General features: G+C 51.9%; 1 protein-coding gene across 7 annotated transcripts in view; it reads right to left on the reverse strand.

Moving 5' to 3' along the window:
• Positions 1 to 10,842: 10,842 nt before the first annotated feature.
• Positions 10,843 to 22,792, reverse strand: part of IGDCC3 (immunoglobulin superfamily DCC subclass member 3) — a 45,958-nt gene continuing 34,008 nt past the window's right edge. For 3 of the 7 annotated variants that reach the window (XM_053595404.1, XM_053595406.1, XM_053595411.1), the window contains 11 exons: positions 19,837 to 19,981; positions 19,313 to 19,443; positions 18,769 to 18,906; positions 17,385 to 17,543; positions 16,026 to 16,191; positions 15,500 to 15,747; positions 15,149 to 15,313; positions 14,407 to 14,862; positions 13,449 to 13,587; positions 13,083 to 13,290; positions 10,843 to 12,852 (listed from right to left, as the gene is read on the reverse strand). In XM_053595404.1, coding sequence (XP_053451379.1) covers positions 12,652 to 12,852; positions 13,083 to 13,290; positions 13,449 to 13,587; positions 14,407 to 14,862; positions 15,149 to 15,313; positions 15,500 to 15,747; positions 16,026 to 16,191; positions 17,385 to 17,543; positions 18,769 to 18,906; positions 19,313 to 19,443; positions 19,837 to 19,981 — 2,156 coding nt within the window. In that variant the 3' untranslated portion in view covers positions 10,843 to 12,651. The remainder of the gene's footprint in view (positions 12,853 to 13,082; positions 13,291 to 13,448; positions 13,588 to 14,406; positions 14,863 to 15,148; positions 15,314 to 15,499; positions 15,748 to 16,025; positions 16,192 to 17,384; positions 17,544 to 18,768; positions 18,907 to 19,312; positions 19,444 to 19,836; positions 19,982 to 22,792) is intronic. The other 4 variants (XM_053595409.1, XM_053595410.1, XM_053595405.1 and 1 more) reach the window with 4 other exon arrangements.

Below are 22,792 nucleotides of genomic sequence, written 5' to 3' on the forward strand. Positions count from 1 at the left end.
TTTTTAGTAGAGATGGAGTCTCGCTTTTACTCAGGCTGGTCTTGAACTCATGAGCTCAAGCCATCCGACCTGCCTCAGCCTCCCAGAATGCTAGGATTACAGGTGCGAGGCACTGCGCCTGGCCAGTTCTAAATTTTTTAGAAGGACAGGAGGGCCTTAAGCAATCCTTCCACCTTGGTCTCCCAAAAAGCTGGGGTTACAAGTGTGAGCTACCACACCCAGCTTTTGGGTTACAATTTATCTGACAGATATTCTATACTGGTTTCTGGAGAGAGAGGGGCAGTAAGAGCTTCATGTAAATAAATAAGGCAACGGATTGTGGAAGCAGAGAAGGAGCAATTGACTGCCCAATAGGTCTCCTGAGAGCAGAGACATGGGTGGTGGGCCTTGATACAACCTGGGAATGTTCTAGGGAGAAGGACTGGGAAAGTGCATCTCAGGCTATGATGGATGGATTTCCTCCTAAGGAACTGTTTATGCCAAAAATATCTGACTCTTTAACTGGTTAGGGAAACGACACAAATCCACCCTCTGCATGACAACTAACCTTGTCTCTTTAGAAATGTCAATATCATGGAAAATAAGAAAGGTTGGGGCCACTCTAGAGCAGGGGAAAGTAAGAGAAAGAGAAATGACACCTGATATCGTCCTCAGGTCTTGGCTGGATCAGGGAAACATGGCTGAGGAAGACATTGTTGAACAATTAGGAACAAATGATAATGGACTATATGTTAGATAATAGTATTGAATCTTTTCTTTCCTTTTTTTATTAATGGAAACAAAACATTATTGGCTAGCCGTGGTGGTTCATGCCTGTAATCTTAGCACTCTGGGAAGCCAAGGCGGATGGATCACTTGAGCTCAGGAGTTTGAGACCAGCCTGAGCAAGAGCGAGACCCCATTTCTACTAAAAATAGAAAAATTAGCCGGGTGTTGTGGCAGGGGTCCTGTAGTCCCAGCTATGCGGGAGGCTGAGGCAGGAAGATCTCTTGAGCCCAGGAGTCTGAGGTTGCTGTGAGCTGTGACATCACTGCACTCTGAGTGCTGAGACAGAGTGAGACTCTGCCTCAGGAAAAAAAAAAAAAAAAGAGAGAGAGAGAGAAAACATTTCTCATATTTTTTTTTCCTGCAGGGAGGGGAGGATCCATCATTTTAAAAGCAGAAAAAAGGCCTATATTTTACCTCTGGCCTTTCTATCTCCTACCTGTGACACCTGCAGCCAGTTCTGGAGCCACTCAGAGTTTCATCTTCAGGGAAAGCAGGGATGACAGTGGTGCCCATCTCAGGTGCTGCTAAAGGCAGAGAAAGCAAGCCTGGGGCCAGTTGGTTGTCACCACAATCAGTAAGTTAGGCTTAGCGGGACCTGGCCGTGTGGCAGCTTTAGTAGAGTCCCTCTGGGGATTTCCCCTTTTTGTGAGAGATCCAGACTTGGGTGCTGCACTCTCTTGCCACCCTCACCACTCCCAGCCCCACCCCACTTCCCAGTCGGCTGCAGAGTAGGTGCCCCCAGCAAGATTTTACAGCCTGGGGGAGCAGCCTGGCTTAGATCCCCTTTGTTGGTTTCCAGCAAATTAAAATTTATCTCTCAGGGAGGAAATGAGGGGTCATTTTTTTTTTCTTCTTTTTAATGGGCCCTGATGAAGGAAATGAATGCAGGGAAGGGATCAGAAATATGATCCGCTGCTTGCCTGCATGGAAAGGTCGGGGGGCTCCCTGCACCCTTCGAGGGGCAGCTGGGCACAGTATGTTTTATTATATAATTAACCTTGACCCTTCTGGGTTCAAAGAGAGAGGTTAGTTGGAAATAAATCAATAGTCTGGTCTGGTCACTTCAAAGGCTATAGAACTCGCTGGAAAATTTCACATTGGTTCAGTGTGTAAATTGAAATAGAGTGTGCAATTCTTTTTGAAAGGTGGGAGGGGGGTTTAGGTCAAAAATTGAAATTAATTGTGCATCCGTTTCCTTTAATCAGGCAATCAGGAGTCTTTATTGCATATCTTGTGGGGGCTGGGGGGAGCTGGGAGAAAGCATTGTGACCCCTGAGTAACCGCCTGGGCCAGGCTTTAGGACAATAGGCATCTCTTCAGGCCCAGGAAGCTCCTACCTTCCTCCCATAGCGGTGTGCAGTCCTTCATTGGACACGCCTGGAATCCTTAGAATCGGCCAACCATTACTGTCACAATATGTAGCGTTTACTGAGTGCTTACTTTGCACCAGGTGCCAAAGACTTTCCAGTTACTGTCTTATTTGAGCCTTGTAACAACCCAATTAGATAAGTATCATTATTATCCCTATTACTGGTGAGGAAACTGAGCTTCAGGACAGGTTGAAGATGCAGAGCCAATCTGAGGTTTCGGCCCGTTTTCAATGTGATGCAAGGAATGGAAATAAGACCCCAGCAGGGTGGCACCTGTGGCTCAAAGGAGTAGGGTGCCGCCCCTATGCCGGAGGTGGTGAGTTCAAACCCAGCCCCGGCCAAAAAAAAGAAAATAAGACCCCAGGAAAAGTTACAAATCATTAAAAGTCTCTGGTCTTCATGTCCTTTTCCCCTAAAGTTGTTAGACGTTAAATGGAGCCAGGGATGATTTCTTTTAAAAATTTCTCTTGCTTCATCTTTAGTTCACCTTTCATCTCTTTCCCTTCCTCTGTTTTCCTCCTTCCCTCTTTCCCTTCCTTTATTTTCCTCCTTCCTTCTTTCCCTTCCTCTTTTCTCCCCCCTTCCCTCTTTCCTTTCCTCTGTTATTCCTCCTTCCCTTTTTCCCTTCCTCTGTTCTTTCCTGATTTCTTGCTTTCTTTCCACAAATATTGAGAATTTAATGTTGCTCCTTACCAGCACTGATGGGTCGGGTCAAAAAAGGAATAAGAAAAACCCTGTATCTGTCCTTAGAAAGCTTGATCCTCAGTTCTCAGAGCAGGGTGACACTCACACTATGCTTAATGAGCTGCAGAAGGAAATAGTTCCATGGGCGAGAAGGCCAGGGGGAGAAGTGGTTCTAGCTGAAGAGGACTGGGAACGACAGCAGGAGGAGCAATGTCGGCAAGGATCCGGAAAGAAGAGATGGCAAGAGGTATTGTTCCAGGCTGAAGGAACAACTTGGAGAAAGGCCCACAGGCACCCCTGTGCATGGCATATTTGAGAGAAGCCAAAAGCCCAACTTGGAGGGTCGGACTTGATGACACGAGTAGAAAATTGAGCTCTGCTCTGATTAATAACAATAGTAATAATAATAGCAAGTGCAGTCCTAGGTGCTGACTCCTTTACCACCCGTAGCAGCCTGGGAAGTAGGTGCTGTCCTTACACACAGTCTGCAGAGAGGGAGACAGCGGCACTAGATGTTAAGAGTGCCCACTCGTTCACACAGCCAAGTGGGGAGTACAGGTCCTGGGCTGCACCGCCTCTTGTGAGAGGATCTGGAACACGAGCCCAAAGGCATTGGACTGCTCTCGGAGAAATGGGGAGCCATGGCGGGTTCTTAATCTAACCTGATTTCAGGAAATGCCCAACCTCCTCAACCCTCCTCAGAGTGGGGGGTGTCTGTTACTCCTGGGTATTTCCTCACTCTTCAAAAATAAAATCTCCATTTCAGCTAATTTAGACACCCACCGCCTAGGCCCCCTGCTCCCTTCTCCTCAATACACAGATGTTAGTCAACAGATAACGTGTGCTGAGAACAAGGAGTCTGGGGGCCAAGTCCCAGCTCCTCCACCTCCCTTCTCTGGGCCTTGGTGTCCTCATCTGTCAAATGGGAGGGTGACAGTAAGTGTAGCCCTGCCCACTCAGATGGGGTAACGAGGACATGTTTTATAAAACACTGTTAGAAGTAATAGCAGAAGTATCACCATTATTGTTGGTATATAAGGACTCCATAGAAGCTTCTTGCCTTTTCTGAGGAAGCTCCAGGCTACCTGATCCTCTCAATGACTTTTTTTTTAACCTGGAAAGCCACATAAGACTTTCCTCAGATGCATCAACCATGCAAAAAAGATATACTCTAGAAATTTGGTAGTTATTCATTCATACATTTACCCACCATCTACTAGATGCTGGCCCCGTGCAGCCGATGATGGCCTCCGGGCTGCTCATGAGCTCAGCCTACATGTGTCCCCCCTTCCAAGTCTCTGTTCAGGCTGTGCCTCCAGCCTGGGAGATTTCCTTCCCCCCTTTTCACTCTTGCTCTCAAAGCCCTCTTTAATCCAGCACTTTAGTGATGACCTTGTCCTCTGTTTCTACAGTTTGTTGCTGGTCCTATCCAAAGAAATATTTGGATAGATTGCAGAGACAGGGCGCTCACTGAGGGCTGGGTAGGTCTCTGCTATGGGCTGAGCACATCTTGTAATTGTGTCCAGTTAGACACAGGTTGGTGTCAGGCCTCGATCCTCTGGTGTAATTTTTGTTCATTCCGCAGGGTAGCAGCAAAGTCCCCTCATTGCCCTTTTCTCAGGGGCTCTGGGCTGTCCCCTGAGTGACAGCCCTGGCCAGGCTCTAGGAGGCCAAGCCAGGTGCGGATGGCCCTTCCAGCTCACTTCCTTCATTATCCTGCTCCTCTACCCATACACTCCTCCTCCCCACCCAACACACACTCTTAGGGTTGCTCTGTCCTCTCCAGTTTTTTTGCCTATTAAAATGGAATTGTTTGAACACTTAAACTGCACACTTCACTTACATGAACATAATGAATCCACTCAACTTCTTTTTTTTTAATGACAGCTCTATCAAAAGATAATTTATATGCTGTACAATTCCTCATTTGGGCGTACAATTCAATGGTTTTTAGTATATTCACAGAATTGTGCAACTGTTGGTACAATTTTAGATTTTTTTTTTTTTTTTTCAGTTTTTGGCCGGGGCTGGGTTTGTACCCGCCACCTCTGGCATATGGGGCCAGCATCCTACTCCATTGAGCCACAGGCACCGCCCTAGAATTTTTTTTTTTTTTTTTGTAGAGACAGAGTCTCACTTTATGGCCCTCGGTAGAGTGCCGTGGCCTCACACAGCTCACAGCAACCTCCAACTCTTGGGCTTAAGTGATTCTCTTGCCTCAGCCTCCCAAGTAGCTGGGACTACAGGCGCCCGCCACAATGCCCGGCTATTTTTTGGTTGCAGTTTGGCCAGGGCCGGGCTTGAACCCGTCACCCTTGGCATATGGGGCAGGCGCCCTACCAACTGAGCCACAGGCGCCGCCCAGAATTTTTTTTTTTTTTTTTTTTGTAGAGACAGGGTCTTACTTTATGGCCCTCGGTAGAGTGCCGTGGCCTCACACAGCTCACAGCAACCTCCAACTCCTGGGCTTAAGCGATTCTCTTGCCTCAGCCTCCCGAGTAGCTGGGACTACAGGCGCCCGCCACAACGTCCGGCTATTTCTTTGTTGCAGTTTGGCCGGGGCCGGGTTTGAACCCGCCACCCTCGGTATATGGGGCCGGCGCCTTACCGACTGAGCCACAGGCGCCGCCCAGAATTTTTTTTTTTTTAAGAGACCAGGTCTTGCTGTCCCCCAGGTTAGTGTGCAGTGGCCTCATCATAGCTCAATGTTTAACTTTGAACTCCTGGGCTCAAGTGATCCTCCTGCCCCAGCGTCTCGAATAGCTGAGACTTCAGGCACGTGCTAGCAGGCCTGGCTAATTTTTCTTTTTGTCCTTTTTATAGAGATAGGATCTTGCTATATTGCCCAGGCTGGTCTAAAACTCCTAGCCTCAAAGGATTTTCCCACCTTGGTCTTTCAAAGGCTGGGATTACAGGTGTAAGTCACTGTACCCAGCTTGTCTTTGTATTTCCCTGATGTGTCATTTGAAGCACAAAAGCTTTTAACTTTGAGATAGTCAATCTATCTTTTCTTTTGTTGCTTATGCTTTTGGTGTCATATCAAAGAAACTAATCCAAGGTCACAAAAATACACATCTATGTTTTCCTCTTTGTTTTGCCTATGTTTTAGCTTTTATATGGAGGGTTTTTGTTTTGTTTGTTTGCAGTTTTGGGCCGGGTTTGAACACACCACCTCAGGCATATGGGGCCGGCACCCTACTCCATGAGCTGCAGGCGCTGCCCTCTATAGAGGATTTTGATCTATTTTGAGTTAATTTTTTCATGTGTAAGGAGTCCAAATTCTTTTCTTTGCATGTGAATATCCAGTTGTCCCAGCACCATTTGTTGAAAAGACTATTAATTTTCTATGGAATTGTCTTGGCAGCCTTGTCAAAAATCAATTGACCAGGGCGGCGCCTGTGGCTCAAGGGGTAGGGTGCCGGTCCCATATGCCGGAGGTGGTGGGTTCAAACCCAGCCCCGGCCAAAAAAAAAAAAAAAATCAATTGACCAGGGCCGTGCCTGTGCCTCAGTGAGTGGGGTGCCAGCCCCATATACTGAAGGTGGCGAGTTCAAACCCGACCCTGGTCAAACTGCAACCAAAAAATAGCCGGGGGTTGTGGCATGTGCCTGTAGGCCCAGCTACTCGGGAGGCTGAGGCAAGAGAATCACCCAAGTCCAAGAGCCGGAGGTTGCTGTGAGCTGTGACGGCACAGCACTCTACTGAGGGTGACAAAGTGAGACTCTGTCTCTAAAAAAAAAATCAATTGACCATAATGTGATAGTTTATTTCTGGACTTTTAATGCTATTTTATTGATATATGTGTCTATCCATATGCCAGTTCCACACTGTTTTAATTATTGTAGCTTTGTAGTAAGTCTGCAAATCAGAAAGTGTGAGTCTTTGTTCTCAAGATTGTTTTGGCTATTGAGATCCCTTGCATTTCCATATGAATTTTAGAACCAGCTTGTGAATTTCTGCAAAGACACCACCTGCATCCATAAGCCTTTGAGGTAGGGGCATGTTATACCTATGCTACAGATGAGGAGACTGAGGCCTAAAGAAATTCAATCATTTGCTCATGGTTACATGACTAGGAAATGGCAGCCAGAGGTTCAAACCACATCAGTTAGACTTCACTGTTCACGCTCTGTGCCAAGACCACAGTCTTCTCAGCTCCAGGGGTGCCACGTGTCTCACTAGGAGATAGTGAACAATGGAACAACAGAGCTCAACCTCCTTGCTAGCTCCCAGATGACAAAGGGCTGAAGGCAGCTGGCCAAGTGAACCACCAAGTGAAGTTGGAGAAGATTCCCCCACAAAAGGATCTAAGCTGGGCATGGCAGGAGAATCCTCACCGTTCTCTGCTCCTCCTGAGGCTCTGGTTCTCTCTACCTCAGCCTCAGCCCCAGTAATTGGAGACTTAGTGGCCATGGTAGAGTTGACTTCAAGCTTCCAGGCACAAAACTCCCCTATTGCTTAACCCAACACTATACCATAACAGCCAGGGACTGGAGCAAAGAGTTCTTTGTGGCTTTGTGGCAGCATCCCCAGTCCTCCAGCTAGAGACCCTGTTCTTGCAAGCATTCATTCAATAGTTACCAAGTGAGCATGAGCTGAGAAGGAGACCCAGAGATGGGGAGAAACTGTAAAAAGCAGAGTCCAGCCAAGATGTGGGCATTTTGGATAGCCAGGGCCAGACTCTACCCTGTGGCAGTGGCACATGGTACACCATAACCAAAAGGCCATCTGTGTCCTTGGGACTCAGGGCCCAGCGTACATCCCTCTGGAGCCCAAGGAGCAAGCCGAGCTTTCCCGTGGGCCTCCTCTTGGCCTGCTCTTCTCCCCACTCCCTCCTTGTTCCAAAGTGGTTCCGGAGAGCCCAGGGAAGCACAGAACCCCCATAATATCTCCGCAGGAAGCAGCCTAGATGTCCCCTGCTCTGACTCTAGCCTGAACCCAGAGTTCAAGGCAGCTCCTCCTTGATGCTCCTGCCTGTCCATTCATCTGTCCAGCCCTGGCTGTGCCTCTCACTTCCCTGTGATCTACAGGTGCCCACACTCCTCCTGGGCCCTCTCCTTACTTCATGTGTCTCAGGAGGGGTCAGTGGCCCCCTCCAGTCCTGTCTCTGTGGGGTCGTCCATCCCAGATTGGGGCGGGGGGATCTCAGGCTTGCTCCAGCCATTCTAGGCCTCTCATCAGCCCTCGTGTGCAGGGACAGGAAGCAGGCAGCAAAGTAGTCCCTTTCCGGATGTTCACAGGGGCCTAGTCCCCCTCCTAGTGGCCTCAGACCGGATCCCCTCAAGACTGATCTTCACAAATAATAGGGATAAGACCCTGAAACTGGGCCTGGTGTAGGAGTTGGGAGCACCATTTGTCTCCGGCAGCCCCCCAACAGCCACTCAGCTGTGCCCTCAATCCCTGCACACACACCCCAGGGGTGAGCTTCCCTGCTCTCCCTGCGTCCCAGCTCACTTTGCTCCCGTCTATCCAGTCTGAGTGGTTCTGTGACCATCCAAGGTAAAATTGAATTCCCCTCCAATTCCTTGAATATGTCTGGCCTTAGTGACTTGCTTTTAATGAACAGAATATAGCAGAAGTGATGTTGTGTCACCAAGGCTAGGTCAGGAACAATGATGTAATTTCCACCTGCTCTCTCAGGACACTTGTCCTCAGAGCCCAGCGCCCATGCTGTGAGAAAGCCCAGGCCACACAGAGAGGCCACGTGCTAGCACCGGCCACCAGACAAGGAGTGAGGCAGCCTTCAGATGATTCCAGCCTTAGGTTTCCAGCTGCCCTAGCAGGTCCCCAGGAGAACAGAGACAGCTGTCCCCACCCAGCCCCACCCAAACTTTAAGTTTGTGACCAAATAAAGGTTAGGGGTGACTTGTTACAGAGCATTAGATAATTGGAACAGGCTGCAGCCCTGGCTGCTGCTGCTTTCTGCCCAAAGATGGTTTGTGTCTGGGGGAGATGTGAGAAGGTTCCTTTTTCACCCTGAGGCCTCTGGGCTTTGTGAGATCTCAGCACCCAGATTCCAGCCAGGCCACTCAGTTTTGACACCTATTTCTGCTACCCTTCCTAATTAGAACACTATTCTGTCATCTACCTTAGTCCAGCTCAGAGCCTCATGATGGTTAGGACAGGCCTTGTCTACATTTGCATGTGATTTGCATAAATTTAAGCGGTTTCTAAACATTTCCAGTAGTCTTCCTGGGGGAGGGCCAGAGCCCTGGAGGTTACTGGTCTACCCGCAACCGTGTAGGGTCTACTGGAACCCCTGTCTCCCCAGGCAACCCTTGGGTGACTGGAGTTGGCAAAAAATTCCTGTGTGCAAAGTCTTGCATAAAGAATCATAGTCTTGTGCCTATGATTCAAGCTTAGTTCTCTTCTATGGGATCATTAGGGCAAACCAGGAGCCTCCCTGGAGACTCAGGACAAGGATGACATGGGCCATAGTCTTCTCTTGCTTGGTTCAGCATCGCTGGTCCTGAGCTGCCCTGCCCCAACCACCCCACCAGGCTTCTTCCAGAAGTGCCTGGCCAGGAGCTTTCAAATGTTCCTTTAGGAGCAGAAACTTATTTTTTTTCTTTTTTTTGCAGTTTTTGGCCGGGGCTGGGTTTGAACCCACCACCTCCAGCATATGGGGCCAGCGCCCTAGGAGCAGAAACTTATTGTCAAATGAAACTTCATGAAGAGTGCAAAATATAATGAACTAAATGTGGACCTGCTCCAGGTGATAGTGGACAGGAAGAGTGAGGTCCCTAGAGAGCTCCCCAAAGCCCCAGCTACAACTGAGGAACCCAGTTTACAAACCACTGAACCACTAGGTTCCTTTCGAAAGGTGCCTGTGGGTATAAAACTGGCATTCTAGACTGGAAGAGCCTCCCAGCAGTGAGTCCCAGCTGCTCCAGTCCAGTAGCACCTACATCGTACGGCTGCCTCTTTCTAAGCTTGAGGCCAGCTGAGACCTCCAGATCTTTGTTAACATAACTGCTATTAAGCTGAGTCACTCTTGGCCCATCATAAGCCTTAGCAGCCCCAGACCCCTGGCTTTAGGAACCCAAACTCAGAGATAGTGGAAGAATAGAGAGGCTTGGCTGACTGGGGGTCCTGGCAGAGTACCCTGAGTCATTCAGAGCCCCAGTTTCTTCAACTTTAGAATCATTTGGAAAACAGCATGTAGTCCTACTTAGCCAGCACCTGGCGAGGGCTTGATACAGGTGGACTCTTAATACAGAGCCCATAGCCGGATCTGTTTCCTCACTGCCAGCTAAGGTGGTGAGGGGTGACGGTCAGAATGCAGACCCTGGAGCCAGGCAGGCTGGCCCTGTGGCAAACTCTGGTCCTGTGTGAGGACCAGAGTGACTGGAGATTTTGGAGGCTTTTCACTTTTTTTTTTTTTTTAATTGAGACAGAGTCTCACTCTGTTGCCCTCTGTAGAGTGCTGTAGTGTCATAGCTCCCAGCAACCTCAAATTCTTGGGTTCAAATGATTCTCTTTTTATTTATTTATTTAATCATAGCTGTGTACATTAGTATGATCATGGGGCACCATACACTTGGTTCATAGACCATTTGACACATTTTCATCACACTAGTTAACATAGCTTTCCTGGCATTTTCTTAGTTATTTTGCTAAGACCTTTACATTCCACATTTACTAAGATTCACATATACCCTTGTAAGATGCACCGCAGGTAATCCCATTAATCAAATGATTCTCTTGCCTCAGCCTCCCTAGTAGTTGGGATTACAGGTGCCTGCCATAACGCCAGCTGTTTTTGTTGTTTGTTTAGCAGGCCCGGGTTGGATTCGAATCCAACCCTGATGCACGTGGTTGGCACCTAATCACTGAGTTACAGAAGCCCAGCCAGAGGCTTTTCACTTCTACAATCTGTTTCACACACTGTAAAATGCAAATGATAGTCACTAGCCTTATCTGCTTAGTGCCTACAGGGCCGGAGTGTTACTGCCCCAGGCTCTGACCCTTGAGGGCCCAGCCCGCCCAGCACCTCACATAAGTCACTAAAAACTCAGGGTTCACTTTGGCAACAGGACTTTTATTCAGTCAAAATGAGTACAGTGTGACAAAACCCAGGTCAGGCCAGGTAGCCCCCTCCTGTCCCAGTCCCACTCTCCCCAAGGGATTAGGGTCTCCAGAGAGAAGCTGCTTTGGGGTCAGACAGGTGCTGCCTCAGAGCTTGATGGCACCCTTGGTATGGGCCCACCATATGGGAGAAGGGAGGGAATGGCCCTTCCAAGTCCACATGGATACAACTCTAGTTTTCTAGGAGAACACCACAAATTCTACCTTCTTCAGCTAATTAACTAGTTTAGGGTGGGGTGTCCCTAGAGGGTCGGGGGTTGGGGATTTTCTGGTCTAATCTCATTCTTAAGGAATACACTTATCTCTTTTTTTTCATTAAAAAAAACTTTTTCTTCTGCTATTTAAAAAAATGTTTTTGAGTGTAACCAAAAATAGGCATTTGTTTCCTTGGTTTTTTTTTTTTTTTCTTCTTTAAGTAGTTCAAAGAATAACAACAGAAAAGAGAAACAGAAAGTCCCAAGAACGTAAAAACACACCTGGTATAAAAATAGCTTTCGGCTGCATCTGCTGACAGTGGTCATTCCACTATCCAGAGGGTGGGTTAGGCCAGCTATGTCCCCTGTGACAGAAGGCTGGGGTGCCTCTGCCAGGGACACCCACCCCCCACACACCCATCACACATGTGGTACATTCCAAGGGCTGGGCCTGCACAGGGGAGCTCTGCTTCTGGGCAAGATAGGAGACAGGCCGAAGGGTGACGTCCCACCCTCTCAAGGCCCAGGCAGGGAGGGTCACAGCATCCCCATCAAGGATGGGCTGACCCAGAGGGTTGAAATGGCAGTGGACAGATGAGACAAGAGGGAGTACAGGCAGCGTGCTGGGCGGTGGCTTGTTTGGATAAAAATTTATACTTCAAGGAACAAATTTCCTCTCATTTTTGGCTTTTTTCACATTTTCTCTCTGACCAATCCCATTTTCATTTCTGCAGGCCCCAAGGGGGCCCCCTTGGTGACTCAGCCTCCAGTCTCCTCTCTGGGGGAGAGGCAGGTGGGGCTTTGGGTAAAGCAGACGGGAGGGAGGGAGGTCCAGTGACATAACACAGGCCGCAAAGCCAGCGAGCCTTGAGGTAGACGTTTTCTTTCATACCTGGAAAGGGGGAAGTGCTTTTTTTTTTTTTTTTTTTTAACTCCGGACAACAACGTGGGGAGGGAGAGGGGGTGCCCATTAAAGGGAGCTTGAGGTAGGAGTGCATTCGGGCTCCGTGGGGTAAGGGGCGGAGGCTAGCGCCACACTCCCCCAAAGACATTCATTCCGGCTTGAGGTAGGTGCTGAGAGCCAAAACAGCAAAAATCCATCCTGAGAAAACATGGTCAGTGGAGGGTGACAGCTTCAGGGCCCAGCCACAGCAGGGGCATATTTTTGGAGTCTAATTTACCTTCCTCTCTCTCTCTTTTCTTTCTTTCTTCTTCTTCTTTTTTTTTTTTTTTTTGTCTTTTTTGATTTTAAGGTTTGCTTTTTGAAGGAAAAGAAAATGTTAGCTCAGTTCCAAGTCATGTGGGTACCAGGCAGAGGTGAGGGGGTATTAGCCCTGCAGGGCAGCAGGGGGATGGGCTCCTGCGGAGACCCTTCCTGCTCCTCAGAGGTGAGTCCCTGCTGAGGCTGCCTTGGGTCTTGAAACCCAAGGGGCAGTCAGGACAGAAATGCTGGGGAGCCCCCAGGACTGTGATTCCCACATGACAGGAGAACTCTTGCTTTAACCTGAGAATGGGGGTGTGCCCCTCCAGAGCCTGCCAGACACTGGCTACTGTGCCGAGCGTGCTGGCCAGGCAGCTGGTCCTTCACTGAGGAGGCCAGTGCCTCCATCCTGGGGTGTCAGGGCAGCCATGGGGCCCATGCACGAGGTCAGGGCCTCCGTCGTCCTCCCCTCCAGAAGGCTGAACCCCTGAAATGGCAGCATGGAAAGTTGGGTCTCCTCGCATGGGGCAGAGGCTGCAGTATCCTGCTGGGGAAAGGGATAGTCAGTCACAAAGGTGTCGGCTTGAGGGCCAGAGGGTTGGGCTTGTATTCAAGCCTACTCAGGGCTAGGGCCTCCAGGACTTGCTGCCTGACTTGGGGGCATAGGGAGAAGCACCAGCCATGACTTTTGTGCTCAGAAAAGACCAGGAGCTTGGCTAAGGTTGATGACCATGGGGGGCTTGAAGGAAGGGCTTTGCTCAAGGCATGGGCACTCACCATGGGTCTGGGGCCAGGCTGCCCGGCCACCCCAGCTGGGGGGAATAGCTGCTGTAGCTCCTTCACATCCACAAGTTTCCCGTCCCGGCCAAGGTGGCCCTGTTCTCCCCGTCCTGCCCCATTCAGGGCCACGATGCCAGGGTCCCTCTGGCTTCGGGGACCCTGAGGAGGGGAGAGCTGGTTTTCCACATCCTTACAGAAGAGGACCCTAAGGGTGAGCCAAGAGTTGGAAGAGAGATGTGGGAGGGAGAAAGAACAAAAGGAGAGAGACAAAAGATAGTGGCAGCGAGCCCCAAACCCTTTCCCCTGGAAGCCCCCTTCTGCAGGCCTATTCCCACCCCGCACCAGCCCAGGAGCAGAACCCACCTGCCCCTCTGGCCAAACAGAAGGAATAGGACACAGAAGATGATGCAGGTGACCCCAATGTGGATGCCAATGACAATGCCTGTGGTGGATGTCTGGTTGGTGGCTTCCTCCTTCCGGCAGTCACACGGTGGGCTCAGGACTGGAGGGCAAGTCGTTGGGGGCTGCAGCTCTCCAGGTCTGAAGCACCCCTAGACCCCCAGCCTCTAGGGACTTCTCCCTCTACTGCTGTCACCCCCAAGAGGGAGAGGCAACACCGGGGCCCCAGCCAGCCTTTCCATTTCCTTTTTTTTTGAGACAGAGTCTCACTGTGTCACCCTCGGTAGAGTACTGTGGCATCACAGCTCACAGCAACCTCAAACTCTTGGGCTTAAGCGATTCTTTTGCCTCTGCCTCCCAAATAGCTGGGACTACAGGCACCCATCACAATGCTGGCTTTTTCTTTTTTTTTTTTTTGCAGTTTTTGGCCAGGGCTGGGTTTGAACCCGCCACCTCTGGCATATGGGGCCAGTGCCCTACTCCTTTGAGCCACAGGCGCCGCCACCGACTATTTTTTTGTTGTTGGAGTTATAGTTGTCATTGTTGTTTAGCAGGTCTGGACCAGGTTTGAACCCACCAGCCCTGGTGTATGTGGCCGGTGCCCTAACCACTGAGCTACAGGTGCCGAACCCTTTCTGTTTCTTTTTGCCAGTTACTGAGTATTAACTTCGTGTCAGCTGCTGGGAATAGCACCATAAACGAACCATTTCATCCTGGCCACAGCTTTATAAAGTAGGTATCATTATCCTCATTGTATAGAGGAGAAAGCTGTGGCTTAGAGAGGTTAAGTAACAAGGTTATGAGCTAGAATGGTGTGCAGCTAAATTTCAAACTGAGGCCTATTTCTCAAAGACTGCATGCACTGTCCCTCCCTTCCTCCTCCTCTCCACTCTCATCTCCCCACTCCGTCCCCAACCCTGACCTGTCCTCTCAGATGCTCCCCTCAGAGAAACGAAGCGGACTGTGGCATTGCCCTCTCCATGCTGGTTGTAGGCGAGCAGCTTCACCTCATACACTGCCGTGGGGTCTAGGGGAAGGCAGGGGGGTTGAGTGACTGCCCCTGCCCCTACAGGGGCACAGCTCTGTCCTGGCAGGGAAAGGGAGGTGACCCTGGCACACCACCTCCTGGTCCCCAGCACCACACCCCCCACACAGCTCCCCAGGCCCAGTGCTGTGTCTGCCTCACCAAGCTGGCTGAGATTGTAGGAGGAGACAGTTCCAGGCAGCAGGATGGGGCCAGTGAAGGAGGCCTTGCTTACTGGGCGGTAAAACAGCTTGAAGCCACCCTCATGCTGGGTCAGCCGGGGCCAGGGCTCCCACAGCAGCTGCAGGGAGGAGCTGCCCAAGACCCGCACGGACAATGGGGGTGGAGCAGGGGCTGCCGGCAGAGAAGGAAGCCAAGGTGTGAGGGCTCTCGATCAAGGCTCTAGCTTTCCTCCTCCCACCTGTGACCCAGACCCCCAGGAGCCTGACGGTTCTCTGGCCCAGATCCAGGGTGTGCATTTGCTCAAATAGCACCTTTCCATGAATTAGATCTTTTTCCTTCACGTAGGTCCAGCCCCAATTTGGCCCCAAGGCCAGGCACAACCTGAACAAATGTGCATAGTGAGTCTGCTCTGATAGCCCGAGTGTCTATAGTTTTGCACTCCATACCCAGGCCTCACCTTCACCAAGGGTGCTGGCCAGGGTGGGGATGGAGGCTGAGCTGGCCCCCCGAGGCGTGTAGGCCTTGATGTAGAAGCTGTAGGCCGTGGAGGGCTCCAGGTCGCTCACCACATGCTGAAGAGTGCTCTTGCTGACTGCTTCCTGATACTCTAGTTCTGGTGGGTCTGGGAGGCAAAGGGCGGGGCGGAGGAGGGTAAGGGACGTGAGGGAGAGTCCTTCTGGCATTGGTGACATGAGGGCAGTCATGAGGGGAAGGTATTGGGTCAGGATGTGCAGGATTGAAAGGGATAAGGAATAGAGAATTAGGGCAAGGAGTGGCAGAGCCAAGCTTGCCCTCCCGGCCCACCCACCGGTAGCCTTCCTGATGTGCAGGACATAGCCGATGATCTCCTTGGTGTTGATCAGGGGCTCACTCCAGGACACACGGACCTCAGTGGATGACACAGAGACAGCCCGCACATTTCGAGGCGGCCCGGGCAGCCCCTCGGCCCACAGTACAGTCAGGCTGGCACTGGCCTGTGATGAGCCCGCACTGTTCTCAGCCACACATTGGTAGATGGCCTCATCTTCGGGACCAATTCCAGAAATGGTCAGTGTGCTGTGGGGGAGGGAGAGCCTCAGATCCCTCCTCCCCTCAGAGCATCCTTGGAAATGGACCAGATCTCCCATTTGAGAGATGGAGAAACTGAATTCTTCCAGGAGACAAATGACTTGTCTGAGTTCTCCCACCCAGTTAGTGGCAGACCTAGGACTCAAACCCAAGTCTCCAGACAACCAATTCCATGCTCTGCCCTGGCAGAGGGTCAACCACCCACTGTGGGCCTCCCACCCCCATCTCTTTCCCCATCCTCACCCCAACATAGACCACTCATGTACCTGTTGTTATTCTTGAGCCTGACGTGGCCTCCTGGCCCCAGCACCTGTCCATTCTTTAGCCATGTGACATGAGGGGGCGGCTCACCCTGAGCTTGGCAGGTGAACATGGCTGTGGTCCCAGCTGGCCTGGAGATGGACTGTGGGTGTTGGACAAACTCCGCTGGGGCTAGGGAGGGTGGGCACAGAGAAGCACGTGGAGTCGTGAGATCAAGGGGAGAGGGAAAGAGATGGCTGTGAGTGAAGGCACGAGGAAGGGGCCATGGGGATGCCTGGGGTCCACAGGGCACAGGGTGGCCTTTGAACACACACCCACCTCCAGGTGGAGCTCAGTCCAGCTCAGGTGATGGCCACCTCCCTCCTTTCCCTGCCCCAGGCAGACCCAAGAGAGGACTCCATTTTAATGACTATTTAAAAGACTGATATTTGTTTTTTTTTTGTGTGTGTGTGTTTTTTTTTGGCCGGGGCTGGGTTTGAACCCGCCACCTCCGGCATATGGGACCAGCACCCTACCCCTTTGAGCCACAGGCGCTGCCCAAAAGACTGATATTTGTATCTCAGAGCAATGAAGCTGAGCTCTCAGTTCAGGAAATTGTTAAATAAATAAATGTGCTAATAGGTTTGGCTGCACCTTCAGAAGGTGGTAATGATGGGGAGCTGGATGAGTCCTCAGCCCTAGCCCCACCTCCTTGCTCCCACTTTCAATTCCACTCTCCTCCAATCCCAGGCCTCCAGCCTCTATTAACACCCAAGAAATGAAATGCTCCATCACCTTCATTTGGACAGATTAACAGCACACGGAATGCTAAACAAACGAGCATTTAAGTTCCTAATTCTCCCATTTCCCTCCCCTTCCCCTGTTCTCAGGGAGGGAATAACTACAGAAATTCCCCCGAAAATGTTAATCCAAGCCCAGTTCACAGAGACAGCTGAGCCCCAAGGCCGAGGGCTGGACAGAATGACCTAATCAGCGGCACCATGGAGGCAGGCTCTGCGTGTGTGGGCTGGGGGAGCTGCAGTGCCATGTGAAAATGACAAGCACTCAGGGGGTGCACAGGCAGGCAGGTGTGAGCAATGATGTGCCACATGCATCAATGAAAGCAGCACATGGGGGGCCACGTGTGAGCGATACAAGTGGGGGGCCAGCTGAGATAAGAAAGTGAAAATGACTCCAGGGTGGCCCATTCCTAGGGCAGGGAGATGCCACCTTTGGCTTGGCTTGGGAGCCAGGTGAGGGGCAAGGCACAGGACTGGCATGAGACAGGAACTGGGCTTGGGCTTGGGCCAGGGATGCTGATGAGGCTAGGAGCAGGGCAGGAGGAAGAAAGTCCCCTCCCTCTTCCGGGGTTGGCTGGTCCATACCTTGCACCACCAGCCGGCCCTGTGCTGTTCTCCTCACCCGGGTACCAGGCCTGTTGGCTGCACAGACATAGACACCCGAGTGCTGGACGGTCACATCTGAGATGATGAGGTTTCCCGTGCCTAGCACCTGGATGCCCTCCACCCCAATGGGGCGGCCGTCTGAGAAGGAAGGGAGTGGGAGATGAGCAAGGGTCAGAGAGAGAGGTGTGGAATCCAGAGGGCTCACCTTCCACCAGCCTTCCAGGGCTCTGCATCTTCCCTCTCAAGCACCTTAGCATCATAGAGGGGGCAGAGAGCTGCACAGAACGCTCGCCTGGCAGCAGAGACCGAGGGCCCAGTCCTAGCATCATTCCTGACTCACTGGTGATCCTAAAGTCCCTTCCCCTCTATTTCACAATCCATAAAGTCAGGTGTTTGGGTTCCATCATCAAGCTGGTTTGTCTTTCTTAAAAAGTTCCATGGTCAAATATGCATTCCACTCCAGGATGGTCAGTCCTATTGCCCGTGAATATAAAGGCTCTGAAAAGTCCTGCAGTAAGGGGACTTGGTTAACTTTATTCTCCAAACTTGTTAGACTACTGAATCATTCTTTCCCGCCCGACAGATCACACTTTGGGAAATGTTGGACCAGATGGTCCTTGCAGTGCCCAGAGGCTCCTCCTAATGGTGAGGCCAGTCTTCCCAGCCTCTCCTAGGGACCCGCCCTCCCCAATCAGGATCAGATTAGCACAGTCAGAATACAAGGAGACAGCTCCCCATTCAGCCCCTGAAGTGGTGAAATCTACTCCATTATCCTGCCTGCTGCCCCCTCCTTCCCCAGTCACTCAGCTGCTACAATGTGGCACAGTCTCCTTGTGAATGCGACCCCACCCCACCCCCTCTGGAGTTTCCTTCCCCTGAGTGACCTTTCTGCTCAGACAATGTGGGCCCATCTGCACCCTTTCATTTCTCTCCTTCAGCTGCCTAGGGATTTAGGCTGCGTACTTAGGGGCCAGGCTAGAGACTGGAGGGGCCCAGAGTGAGGGTTTGAAAACTGACTGAGATTTTGAGGGGCTTGGGATTGGTGGGGAGCATGGCCAGGGTATAGAGGGCAGGGGTGAATGGAAGGGGAAAGAGACTGGGGTACTGGAGGGCCCAGGGCGGAGGATGGGGAGATGCCAGAACTGGACAAGGTAACCCAGAGAGCTAAGCCATCACTGCAGGAAAAGGGAGCTCTTAGCAGGCAGGAGGACTTGCTGGTCCCCTTCCCAGGTCACAGGAAGAGAATGACCCTGATGCCCCAGAGAACAAATAGGATTCAAAGTTCCCCCAGAGCTGGGTGATGAGAGCCCTCCTGGGGGTGGGGTGGAGTGGGAGGGGCAGGGGCTGTGGGTATGGGGCTCACCCAGGCGGCTCCAGGACACAATGGGGCGTGGGTTGCCCGTGGCGACACACTCCAGCACTGCGGTCTGGTGCACAGTCAGGGTGAGGTTCTCAGGCCCTACAAGGATCGCTGGCTCCTTGTAGGCCCCAGAGCCTGAGCCTAGAGGAAGATGCCACATTTTCTCACTTCAGCTGGGAACTTTCTCTTTTCTACTCCACCCACAACCCAGGATCTGCAATAGCAGTCCAGAAACCAGGGCTTGTGGGCAGAGAGACACCACGGGGTCCAGGACATCCCTCACACCTGTCCCTCTGGCCTTGCAGGTACTCTAGCAATGGGAATGAGCAGAGTATGGGCAGAGGATAAGCTTTGCCAGGTAGAACTGAGCCAAAGCCCTGGCCACAGACGCTTTCTCAGCCACAGCAGCAAGCAGCAGAGCTCTGCAGTCAGGAAGCACTCTGTACCCCTGGGCCAAGTCTCAGAGGCCAGTTGAAGGGGGGTTGATTTAAGGGTGGGCCTACGAGGCCAGTTGGAGTGGTTGGGTGAAGGGCCAAAGGACTCTCACCTGACACTGTGAGCCTGGCCCCGTGGCTGATCCGCACACTGGCAATGTTTGAGGCCACACAATGAAAGATGCCGCTGTCCTCAGCCCGAAGTCCTGTGATCTGCAGGACCCCTTTGGGCAGCAACGTGTACCTGTTGAGGGGAGGAACACAGCCTATTACCTGCATAGGCACTGACACCATGGGCCACAGGGACATGAGCAACAGAGACTCTGCTTAGGACCCCAGGGCTGTTGCCACGTCACGGACGTCATCACAGACACACACCAGGACTCTCAAAGTGGATGCACCCCCAATTCCAGCCTCAACAACAATTGCACACAATCCTCACAGACACATCCATGAGCCTAGAAGCTTGGCCCAGCAAGCGCATGGATACCAGTTTCAACTAAGGCTGTACAAACACCATAGGTTCAGGCATTTGTGGGCACTAGCTGGGGCCACCAGAGCTGTGTGCAGTCGTTCAAGGCCAAGGTTACTGGCCGCCTCCTTGTCCTCCCCAACAACTTTCCCACATGTAGCTCACCTCTCATTGTCCGTGTCAATGGGGACTCTGTTCTTCTCCCATGTGATCAAGGGCTTGGGAAGCCCATGGATTTGGCACTGGAAACGGGCCACACCGCCCTCCTCACCCATGGTGGCCTGGGGATGCACGTGGAAGTCTGCCATGGCTGGGGGAAGAGAAGCATTAGGTGTGGCACCCCACTGAGGTACAGAGGGCAGGCCAGAGTGAGGTGCAACTGGGTCACAGGCATGGAGATCTGGGGCTGACCCGACCTGGGGGCGGAGTTTTCTGTGGGGCATCAGCACTTACCCCAGCCTCCCACAGCTAGGAAATATCTCCCCTAAGAGGTGGTGCAGGCTAGACTGGGATATCATTTACAAAAGGTTCTAACAAACTCCTCCATGACAAACTTCCAATAAGAAAAACTTGGGCTTCCCTCGGTCCCCTAAAACTGACCCAGGAGGGCCAATCAGAGAAGGCCCTTCTCTCAAGTCCCACTCCCTGCTTCTTCAGCTGCTTTGGGATTTTTTTTTTTGAGACAGAGTGTCACTTTATTGCCCTCAGTAGAGTACTGTGGCATCACAGCTCACAGCAACCTCAAACTCTTGTGCTCAAGTGATTCTCTTGACTCAGCCTCTCTAGTAGCTGGGACTACAGGCACCTGCCACAACGCTGCCTATTTTTAGAGATGGAGTCTCACTCTGGCTCAGGCTGGTACAGAACCGGTGAGCTCAGGCAATCCGCCCACCTTGGCCTCCAGCACTCTGGGATTATAGGCATGAGCCACCGACCATGCTTTCACATTTAGTTTCATAAACTCTCTCTAAGGTGTGCAAGGCCTAAGTATTATGCATCACAATTGACAGAATTGGAAACCAAGGACCAGAGAGGGGACCCAATTAGTCCAATGTTGCCTAGCAGAGACACTGGTCATCAAACCCTGGTTACCAGGACCCAATATCTTTTTTGGTTCTTCCTCATCACACCTCCCACCCCCAATTCTTCTGCACTTTCTCAATATGCCCCAGGAGAGTGATGTATCCGTCCAAGGTGACAAGCCTCTCAGAAGACTGTCAGACCTAGCAATCTACATTTCAATGTGTCATAAATATTCAAGGTCCCCTCCCCACCTTTTGGGGATCTGAACAAACCGCTTGAACTCTGGTCTACAGAGACAAGTGGTGGGGGGGAGGCTGTAGTGCTTCCCCCTCCCAGTTTTAGGCTGGTTAAGTGTTCCTGCCCACCCCATTCCCACCCATCCCCAAGCCCCACCCTGTAAAGCCTGGGGAAGGGGCCCCTCCCACGTGGGTTCCCAGTTTCAGCACCAGAGCTGCAATTTCATTAAAATCCACTTTGCTTCAAGTGCGGGAAGGCGGTACACCATCTGTCCAGGCAGGCAACCCCTCCTCTCAGGCACTCCATCAACTGGGACAGTTGCTCCTCTCCCAGAAGGAACCCTCCCCCCACAGCAGCAGGGCGGCTGGAGCTCGTCCTGGCTCCTGCTCTTGGCCCCCTGGTGTGAGCAGGCAACCCTCCCCATAGCCCCCATGGCCTATCTCAAGCCCCCTCAATCCACTGGCCTGATCTGGCCTCCAGGGCAGCCCAAAAGGCCGAGCCTTTGTGCCCTTCTCCCCAGAGTCTCTGGGGCTGTCTCTTTTGTGGCATGTTCTCCATCTCATTTGCATGTGGTTCATTAAATATAAACATGCATAAAATCCCCCACCCTGCCTCCTCCTCTTTGAGGGCCTCCTGGGAGCGCGATGATGGGTGTGTGTGCCTCTTTGTACAGCTGAAGGGCTGCTGCGCGTTTGCCGGCAAGTGTCTCTCTTATGTGGTCTTAGTGTCCACGTCAGGATGAGAACGGGGGTTTGAAGCCATCAACTTGTGTGGCTGGTGTGTGATTCTGGTACTGTGCAGGTGATCAATCACAAATGTCTCCATGTAGGTCCTGCCCTTATACTCAGCACCTTGGGGCCCTGCGCGTAGAAGGTGGAGACGGGTGTCCCACCTGGTGTCCCCATAATGCTTGGTGAGAGGATCCCCAGGGAGCACTGCAAGGTCAGCCTTCCCTGTCTCAGGCCAAAGGCTGTGTCTGGAAGGGCCTGCAGGTCAGCACAGGGGCTTAGAGTAGAGGGCTGAGGTGCCCCTAGGGACCCTGTGCTACCTCCAAGCCTCAGTTTCCAGGAGGGTAGAGCTGGAGGCCGCAGGCCTGGGGAGTGGAGAGGGCACCCAGGCTCCTGGGTCAGCTGTCTGTGCCCCCGAGGCCCTGCTTATTGGAAGCTGGGGAGTGGCCTGTCCCCTCCTCACTCCAGCTGGAGAGGAGCTCCAAGTTCCCCCGGGGACCTGGGTGGCAACTAATGGCACTGCTGACTACAGATGCCTCCTCATTAAGGAACTGAATCCTTTTGTGCTTCCAGCCCCCGTTCTGGGCTCCCTGGAGGCACCCAGAGCTGGGAAGAGCTGGCCTGAGGAAAGATATCAGGGAAAGAGCATCTTAGCAGCGCTGGTGACGGAGAAAGTCTGCTCTCTACTGACTAGCTCCCTCCTCTTCCCCCCAAACTAAACAACTACATGTCTGAATGTGATATTAGAGAGGGGTGCTCCAGCTGCAAGGATTACAGGTGAGGAGCTGGGCTGATGCCTTCTACACAGCGCATGCGACTGGAGGCTGAGGGCCCCTGGGGCCCCTCAGATGCACCTGCGCACACTTCCGCCCACGTTTCCCTCCCATCAGAGCAGCACCTCGCTGTACCTCTCACAGGTAGCAGTTCTGACAAATACTTAATTTGAAGTGCAGCTTTGCTTGAAAACCACTAGTCTGAAGCCAAACCCTTGATTTTACAAAAGGAAAACTGAGGCCTAAGTCCCTTTGTTCTCCGGCACGTTTCTCATTCTCCAAGGGCAGGGGAGCCAGAGTGGACCTTGTGTTGGAATAGACGCTTCTCGCTGGCTGAGGGAGAGTAATGAGCCCTAGGGA

Source organism: Nycticebus coucang, chromosome 6, assembly GCF_027406575.1.
Source record: "Nycticebus coucang isolate mNycCou1 chromosome 6, mNycCou1.pri, whole genome shotgun sequence".
Taxonomy (NCBI): Eukaryota; Metazoa; Chordata; class Mammalia; order Primates; family Lorisidae; genus Nycticebus; species Nycticebus coucang.